We start from the raw sequence: 9,251 nt of genomic DNA, 5'->3' as shown, positions 1-9,251 counted from the left end.
AACCCGTCCGCACGCCGGACAACCTCGATGCCGAGGAAGTAGTGGAGCGGGCCAAGATCCTTCAACGCGAACTCAGCGTGAAGACTGTCGGTGAGCTGTCGAAGAAGACCAGCGGTGGAGGCCGTCAGGATGATGTCGTCGACGTACAGAAGCAGGTATGCCATGTCATTGCCTGTCCGGTAGACGAACAGTGACGCATGAGAGCGCGTGGAGCGGAAGCCAAGCTGATGCAGGAAGCCGGCGATGCGCGGGGCGCCTTCTTCAGTCCATACAGGGACCGAGAGAGCAAGCACAGGTCATCGGGGCGCTCGGTGTCGACGAAGCCGATGGGCTGCTGACAGTACACCTGCTCCTGCAAATGGCCATGAAGGAAGGCGTTGGAGACGTCCATCTGATGCACCGGCCACGCGCGAGAAGCGGCGAGGTGCAACACCGTGCGGATCGTGCCCGGTTTTCACGACCGGGGCAAACGTATCCGTGAAGTCGACGCCAACGCGCTGCCGAAAGCCGCGCATCACCCAGCGCGCCTTGTAGTGCTCGAGAGTACCGTCGGAGCCGAGCTTGTGCTTGAAGACCCATTTTCCGGTGATGACATTGGCGCGAGGGGGCCGGGGAACGAGCTCCCAGGTCCTATTGCGCTGCAGCGCGTCGTACTCCTCCTGCATGGCGGCGCGAGCCGAGGTGGGCACCGGCGAAGGAGCGGTCGCCGGGCCGGCCACAGAGCCGGTTCGGCCCGGCGGTGGGCTGGGCGGTCCGGCCGGGGGGCCGGTCTGACCGGGCGGAGAGCCGGGCGGCGCTCTGGGCGGCGGGCCGGGTGGGCCGGCCGGGGGGCCGGTCTGACCGGGCGGCAGGCCGGGCGGCGCGCCGGGCGGCAGGCCGGGCAACCGGCCGGACCGGGCGCTGGGCCGGGTCGGCGGCTGGGAGGAGCTCCGCCGTCGTGCGGCAGGATGCTGTTGCCGCTGGCCCAGAAGGCAGACGCGGCGGACCGAAGCGCCACGCAGACGTACTGGTCGGCGGGGTAGCGTGTAGATGGCCGCCGCACGCCCGCACGTGCGCGGGTGAGCATGGGCCCAGGGACCGCATCGACGGGCGTCGAGGCGGGCGGCGAGACGGCCGATGAGGCGGCCGATAAGGAGGCGGCCGAGGAAGACGCCGCGGGCGATGGGGGCGCTGGGGGCGCCTCAGGCGTCGCGGGCGACTGGGGCGCCGCGGGCGACGGAGACGCCGAGGGACCAGGCGGGCCGGCGTAGGGGGCGCCACCGCCTGACCGCCAACACCAAGGGCTACCGCTGTTACGACCCGGTCTCCCATCGTGTCCTCACTTCCCGGCACGTGTACTTTGACGAGTTGGTTTTTCCGTTTCAGCAGGGACTCTCGGCGACACCTCCGACGACGCCCCCGGGCGACGGAGACGCCGAGGGACCAGAAGGAGCCGGTTGCCCGGTCCAGGGGCCGGTCGGGCCGGCCTGGGCGCCGGTGTGGCCAGTCCACGTTCCGGTCTGGCCGGCCTGGTGACCGGACTGGCCGGTCCACGGTCCGGTCTGACCGGGCGGCTGGCCGGCGGCGGGGAAACCCGGCAGCGGACCCATGGGACGAGGTGTAGGGGCGCGGGGCGCGGGAGTCTGGGCACCGCGGGAGAAGCCAGCGACGAAGGCGGTGTGGGCCGCCCGTGCCCGGAGATGCTTGAGGCGGCACTCCTCGAGGCGCAGGTAGGCCACGGCCTGCTCGAAGGTGGGCGTGGTGAGGAGCGTGAGGTTGGAGGCGGCGTTGCTGAGATCCTCTCCGAGACCCGCCGACAGGATGGAGAGCATGATCTTGTCATCGATCGGGAACTCCAAGTCACGGAGCTCGTCGGAGAGGTTCTTCAGCTTGAGGGCGTACTCGTCGAGAGAGAGGTCGTTCTGGTGGGTGCCGAAGAACTCTTGCTGCAGGAAGGTGACCCGCTGGATTTTGTTGTCGGTGAAGAGACCGGTGATCTTAGCCCAGACCGTGTGGGCGGAGTCGCCGTCACGGACGACGGTGCGGAAGATGTCGTTGGAGACGGTCTGGTAGAACCAGCGGATGATGGTGGCGTCGATCGCGAGCCACTCGGGGTCGTGCGGCATGGCGAGGAGGTCGATGGTGCCGTCGACGTGATCGAGGAGATCATACTCGCGGAAGAGCAGCCCGAAGTAGGTCTTCCACGGGAAGAAATTGGCAGCGGTGGTGGAGAGCTTCACCGGCACGCGCTCGACGATGGGGATGTCGCGGATGACGACGACAGAGGGGCCAGCGAAGGGGTTGCTGCTGTCGGAGCGGGAGGAGTTGAATGGGTCGGAGCCGGAGGAGGAGAAACCGGCCATGGCGGAAGCGGTGGTGGTGGTGGTAGGCGGAAGCGGCTAGGGCTAGGGTTAGGGTGAAGGCCGGCGGCGCTCGGGGTGGGGAGGGGCGGCGGCTAGGGTTGGGAGAGGGAGGGCCGACGGCGCCCAAGGAGGAGAGGGGGCGGCGGCTAGGGTTGGAGAGGGGAGGAGGCCGGCGGCGCCCTAGGGAGGAGGGGGGCGGCGGCTAGGTCAGGGCCGAAGGGCCTCTGATACCATGCAGAAAGGTATTGGAGATTGCACACCACCAATAGGACTGGCTGCTCATGTATATATAGGCGGACACATGTACAATTACAGGTACAATCCTGAGAAAACACGCGAACCTATACCTATACAATATGTTACTCAACAATACGAGCTAAATAGCGGCACTGTAGATGTTGTTGGCTTCGCCGACTCTGTGGCTGTTGCCCTCGTCATTCATAAATCGCTTCCAGAACCAGTGACGTTTCCACACTGTATCAGCCATCTCCTCGATAGGTACGTTTTTCGTTTCGGGGAGGAAGAGCAGGACGAAGAGCGACATTACGACGACAGAGACGGCGGAAAACAGAAATATGAAATACTTGAGGTGGCAGAGCATGGAGAGGAAGGCCTGCGCAAAGACGAAGGTGAATAGCAGGTTCGCGCAGACGCTGATGCTCTGCCCCGCGGAGCGCGTCTCGAGCGGGAAGGTCTCGCTCGGGATGAGCCACCCGAGCGGGCCCCACGACCAGGCGAAGGAGGAGACGAAGTTGCAGATTATGACGACGACCATGATGGCCCAGTCGCGGTCGAGGTTGTCCGAGTTGTCGGTCACCTTGATCCTCATCACGACGGCCATGGCCACGAGCGACAGGAACATTTGCACGCCGGCGTCCAGCAGCAGCATCCGCCGCCCCACCCGGTCTACCGTGTACACGGACACGAGCGTGGACAGCGCGTTCACGGCCCCCGTGATCACCGCGGAGTAGAGCGCCGCGTCGGCCTTGAATCCCAGCGTGGTGAACAGCACCGGGGCGTAGAACATGATGGCGTTTATGCCCGTCATCTGCTGGAACATCTGGAGGAGGACGGTGATGGCGAGCAGGGGACGGTTGCGGCGCTGCAGGAGGCTGCGGAAGGGGTGCTTGACGTTGCGGGCGACGCGGCTGGCCTCCACGATCTCGTTGAACTCCGGGTCCACGTTGTCGGTGCCGCGGATCTTCTTCAGCACAGCTTTGCCCAGCTCCGGCATGCCGCGCTCGATGAGGCTGTTGGGCGTGTCCACCATGAAGAGCGCGCTTGCTGTGAGCAGCAAGGCCGGAAGGCCGGCGAGGGACAGGGAAAGCCGCCATCCCCATGGGTGGATCCTGCACTAGGTTGAAAACCAATTGTTGGCGAGGGGCAGGGAAAGCTTTATACAATTATACTTGCTGGAAAAGCATAGTCGGCAGTACTTGCTAGTTCCAAAGTTGACAATGTTGGCGAAGAGAATGCCGACTGTGATGTTTAGCTGGAACAGGGCGTTGAGCCCCCCGCGGATTCTAGGCGGCGCGATCTCCGACAAGAACAGAGGAACGGCCTGCACGATTGCGTCGTAATCTCAAAACGTGAAATCCAGAATTAATACCGGTTCTCCTAAAAACTTTAACAAGCAATTACATTTTCTGTTTGACATAGCAACTGCACCATTTGTTATTTCAAAACTTACTAAAAAGCAGCAATAAAATCACGAAATCTATAAAAAAAAGCAAAATCTCGAGAGATTAGGAATCTGAAGTCCAGAAATTCTCTGACCTGGTTGGCAAAGCCAACGCCGCAGCCAAGCAGGATCCTTCCGATGATGAGCATGCCGAGGTTGTGGGCAGCAGCGTTGAAAATGACACCGATGATGAAGAAGGCGCCAGCTATGAGCATGGTTACGCGGCGGCCGAGTTGGCGGGTGGTGTAGGAGGCGAAGAAGGTGGAGGTGAGGCCGGCGAGGTAGAGGGACGATGTGAAGAGCTGCAGGCCCTGGTCGTTGAATTTGCAGTAGTTGCTCCCCTCTTTGTCGTGCTTGTTTCGCAGCACCGTCGGGAAGAACTCACGCAGGAAATCCTCCATTGACGACACCCCGCCTAGACAAACGATGCATCGTTATACTACCATGGCCTAGCTAGCTTGTTAATTAATGGCTATGTAGGACGTTACCTGATACGCCGATGTCGTAACCGAACATGAGCCCACCGGTGGCCGCCATGACGCAGGAGGTGACTACAATAGGCGTGATCTTGGCCTCGAACTCCATGCCGGGCGGCGCCGACACCGACAACCCTCCTGCCGGCATGGTGCGCCCTTGTCGACGAAGCTGGTCTCAGATGTAGTGCGCACAAGGCTCCAAGTCTTGTTATACACAGGAAGTCACGGATCGGAGCACAGTCCAGTCCAAGAGAAACTTCAAACGCATTGGCTCGCTCACGCGTTTGGTACACGTGGAACATCGAGTAGCTGGTAGAAAGTTGGGCATAGATAGCATCAAGACTTTTCCTTTTGGGAACCGATAATGCCGTTGACCTGAGGTCTTGTACGACCACTCTAGAGCTTCGAATCACAAGTACCTAGTACACTCTGGGTAGGGATTTGGTGCACATTGGCACCAGTACTCCCTCCACTTTCAGATTTTTAAATTTTTTAAAATCTCACACTTCTATTTCTCTAAAAATTATGACATTAAATATGTATATAGATATGTACAAGAAGAGGCTACACAAAAAAGTCCCGGTAAAAAATACTTTAAATTTTGAGAAATACAAAATAAATAAATTTCTAACAAAAAGACATACTGTTTTAATACTATTGTACTACCATTTACTGTCACAAATTTATCTTTTTTATATTTCCCAAAATACAATGTATTTTTTAACGGGACTTTTTTGCATACACACATACTGCACATATCTATCAATATATTTAACACCATAATTTTTAGAGACACAGAAGTGTGTGGTTTTAAATTTTTCAAAAATCTGAAATTGAAGGGAGCACTGGTGCCCATGTGTCAAAGACACTTTTTGGTACACTCTGCACTTGATCGATCGGTGAATAGTTGAACCGGTTCACGGTAGGCCCTCAGATTTAGATCGAATGATCTGCAACGGATCCGGTAAAATCTAATCTAACTGGTTGAGTGGTTGTGGTGACTTAGGCCCTGTTTGTTTGTGCTGTAGCTTTTGAAAAGCAGTTGTAGCTGTTGAGCTGTGGAAAAGCAATTGTAGGGAGCAACTGTCAGAAGCAGAGATTTGATGTTTGGTAGGAGTGCTGTGGATGGCTGCTGTTGCTGGTAAGAAGGATGGAATGTCTCAAATGCCCCTGAATGTCTCAAATTCTGGTGAACTTCTATAAATGCTGATTTGAGACGAATTAGCTAATTCTGAATGTGTTTAACATAATTGCCATGCTTAAGGATTGAAATTATGTTGATTTAATTATGTTAGAAGACTTGTTCATATTAAATATACAAGACTTGTCCATATGAACCCAAAAGAGCAACAAATTTGTAAACATCTAGATATATATTACAAGATTTGTCCATATGGATCCAAAAGAGCTAGAAGTGTTCTCCACGCCTAGCCACCTCCCCTTGATGCGAACAAAACATTGGCTATGTTGTCACGAGCGTTGTTCATGCTAACATGATACTCTCCCAAATCATTGCCCACATTGCCGGCTGATGTGGAACCAACATGCCCCGGAGGCATATAGTTCTCATCATTATTGCATCGATAGAAGTGTAGATCAAACAATTGACTATCACGAATGAAGTTATGTAGTGCTAGACATGCAATGATAATCTCTGTCTGCTTCTCTATCGAGTAACTTGATATACCATGCAAGATACGCCATTTCTGCTTCAACACCCCGAATGCTCTCTCAATAGCATTCCACAAAGATGAATGAGCATGGTTGAATATTTCTTGCTTCCCAGATGGAGGTCCAGCTAGTCTGAACTCAGGTAGATGATACTTGGTTCCTGTATACGGTGAAAGATACCCTTCTTGATTGGGATAACCCGAATCAACTAGATAGTATCTTCCTGAAAAAAACACAAGTTAGTCCTAGCATATATGGCACCAATATCATGTAATGAAGAATGCACATACCTAACATATACCTGAAGGAGGATGAGGAAAAATTGCTTCAAACTTAAGCAATGTATCTTTGAATATCCTTGTGTCATGCACGGAACCTGGCCATCCTGCAACTATGGAGGTGAAGCTCAAGTCAAAATCACAAACAACCATAACATTTTGTGTGGGATATCTAAGGCGACCAACATGGTTCACTATATGAGCAGCAGGCACAATGACGGGTATGTGTGTCCCATCAATTGCAACAATTGCACCATTGAAATGAGGTGTAAATCTAGAATCCCGTAGCCTCTCATGCACAGTTGGGAACTGTGGATCAGTAGGCTTGATGATATCTCCCGCTAACTGATTCACACAGTATAGCACCTCCGCAAACTTCCTATTGATTGTCTCCCTGGATCTCTTGAATCGGTTATGAACTTGATTCACAGATTATGGACTACCAAGAGTCCATAGAAACATTCCAAGTGCCTCCTTAGAACACATGCGGGTTGACGCCTCCAAACCATATTTTTCAACCAAAGTGTCATGCAAAGAATCAAAACATGGCCTATGCATTCTGAACATGTCATAACAATCCTTCGAGTTGCCCAAGTTATCAAATACCCATTGTTGTCCGGCGCATCTTGGTTCTACCCTCTTTTTCTTTGTAAGATGTTTCTCAGAGTGTTCAAGAACATGATACATCATTTCTGTATTCCGTTGACGACGGCGCCTTCTTGAATCCATAAGTGCAGACTCGATGCCATCATCACTGTCAGTTTCATCACTATGGCTTGCGCTTATCTAAAAACAACAACATATGATCAGCAAGTAATATATATGATCAAACCAACAACATATATGATCAAAACAACACCAAATAGCAATTATATGATCAAATCTGCACCATACAGCAATTATATGATCAAAACAGCACCAAACCAGCAATATATATATGATCAAAACAGCACCAAACATCAATTATATGATCAAATCTGCACCAAACAGCAATTATATGATCAAAACAACACCAAACCAGCAATATATATGATCAAAACAACACCAAACAACAATTATATGATCAAATCTGCACCAAACCAGCAATTATATGATCAAATCTGCACCAAACCAGCAATATATATGATCAAAACAGCACCAAACAGTAACATAACATTGTAACATAACATTGTAGCATAAGGATACAATCTCAAAGCACATAGATGCAAATAAAGTTTGAAGTCTTGTTGCAACAAGTTTGAAGTCTTGTTGCATGGGACGGCGGGCGATGTTGGCGCGGTGGGGAACAAGGCTGAGGGGCTCCCTTGCACGCGGCGGCCGGAAACGACACAGTCGGCGGCGGCCAGCCCTAACCCTAACCGGGACGGAGCAGAGGAAAATGAGGTCGGGGCCGTGCGGGTGGTGCCGTTTCACAGGCCCCTTTGCTTTATATATGGAGTGGTAGTTTTTTGTTAATATGGTGAAGTATAGAGGGAATTTAGTCATTAACAGTGCGGGAAGCTGGCAAAAGCTCGGGAAGCACCTCCCGCGCCGCTTCTCCTGCGGGACGCCGAGCTAGTTCATTTTCTGGCCGCGATTCTTGCCATCGCTTATCAATTGTTGGGTGTTTGTTTGGGCTTCCACTTTTGGACCCCAAAAGCTGAAGTAGAAGCCCAAACAAACGGACCCTTAAGGTTGCAGAGACGCGTTGGTTGTAGAAGATGAAGTGGTCGGGCGTCGTCGCTCCGGTGGTCTCCTGGTTCGGGAAAGATGTCCACGGAACTGGCTCATCGCGGAGAGCTCAGTGGTGAGGTCGGTGTCGAGGTGGGATTCCTGAAACAGCCATGAGCAGTGGCTGGAGTCGGTGAAGCGACGACGAGCTTCAGGCCATGCGAAATAAAAGACAAGACGAAATCAGGGAGATGCGCAAGATCAAAAGGAAGAGAAAGGGACAGGAGGGGGGGCTCGGCGGAATCTTCCTCGAACTGCAGCTGTACTGACGAACTCCGGCGACAAAATTCGTTAGCCTAGCGGCGTGTTTTCTGTTGGGAGGAAGAAGGGAAAAGAAGAAGGGGTCGGGGCCATGGGGAGGGCACGGGCGAGCGGGGGAGGTGGGCGACGTGGGTGCCTGCGTGCGGGAGGAGAGGAGTAGGAGGTTAGGGATGAGCTCGTGAAAAAAAAGAACACGGGGCGTGCGCCGCTGGCTGCTGGCGTGCCTAGCAGAATGGATCGGCCAGCCTAGCGCGGCGACACATATCGGACGTTCAAAAGTGGTCGCGAGTGTCCGTTTGCGTCGTCCTGCGGATATATTTTGTCCGCGTGTTCGTTTGCGTTTGGGTGTGTTCCCAGCGGGACGACACATTTTTAGATTTGCAATATATTTAGAAAGCATAGAAAGTACTACATTCAAACTATACAAAGTAGTTGTAGAAGCCTAAACTATTTGCTGCCTAACGGGCAACCCTTTTTAGATTTGAAATATATTTAGAAAACATAGAAAGTACTACATTCAAACTATACAAAGTAGTTGTAGAAGCCTAGACTACTTGTTGCCTGACGGACCGGCCCCGTCGCTGCGTTCCTCCCTCGTCTGCTTCTCCGCCGCCTACCGTGCGGCCGCTAGGGCTCGGTGCGCCGCCGCGTCCTCTAGCAGGCACTGCCACAGCCTCGCGTTGGCGACGACTGATGTCTACGGGAGCTTCTATTCTTGTAGACAGTGTTGGGCCTCCAAGAGCAGAGGTTTGTAGAACAGCAGCAAGTTTCCCTTAAGTGGATCACCCAAGGTTTATCGATCTCAGGGAGGAAGAGGTCAAAGATATCCTCT

The 9,251-nt window shown here is 53.6% G+C and overlaps 1 protein-coding gene across 1 annotated transcript; it reads right to left on the bottom strand.

The window, feature by feature from the left end:
* Positions 1 to 2,608: 2,608 nt before the first annotated feature.
* Positions 2,609 to 4,904, bottom strand: LOC124676360 (sugar transport protein MST4-like). The gene is made up of 4 exons (XM_047212436.1): positions 4,512 to 4,904; positions 4,119 to 4,438; positions 3,779 to 3,903; positions 2,609 to 3,691 (listed from the first exon to the last, which is right to left on the bottom strand). The coding sequence occupies exons 1-4, from the start codon at positions 4,645 to 4,647 to the stop codon at positions 2,719 to 2,721; spliced, it is 1,554 nt and encodes a 517-aa protein (XP_047068392.1). The 5' UTR covers positions 4,648 to 4,904; the 3' UTR covers positions 2,609 to 2,718.
* Between the last annotated feature and the right edge of the window lie 4,347 nt (positions 4,905 to 9,251).

This window comes from Lolium rigidum, chromosome 7 (assembly GCF_022539505.1).
Source record: "Lolium rigidum isolate FL_2022 chromosome 7, APGP_CSIRO_Lrig_0.1, whole genome shotgun sequence".
Lineage (NCBI taxonomy): Eukaryota > Viridiplantae > Streptophyta > Magnoliopsida > Poales > Poaceae > Lolium > Lolium rigidum.
This window is presented reverse-complemented; position numbering and strand designations above follow the sequence as displayed.

What these genes read in the sequence shown, in the direction of transcription:
- LOC124676360 (XM_047212436.1), bottom strand. Translation starts at nt 4,647, where the DNA reads ATGCCGGCAGGAGGGTTGTCGGTGTCGGCGCCGCCCGGCATGGAGTTC. An exon ending in TTACGACATCGGCGTATCAG is followed by an intron (nt 4,439 to 4,511) that starts GTAACGTCCTAC and finishes TCGTTTGTCTAG; the next exon opens with GCGGGGTGTCGTCAATGGAG. An exon ending in GTCAACTTTGGAACTAGCAA is followed by an intron (nt 3,692 to 3,778) that starts GTACTGCCGACT and finishes AACCTAGTGCAG; the next exon opens with GATCCACCCATGGGGATGGC.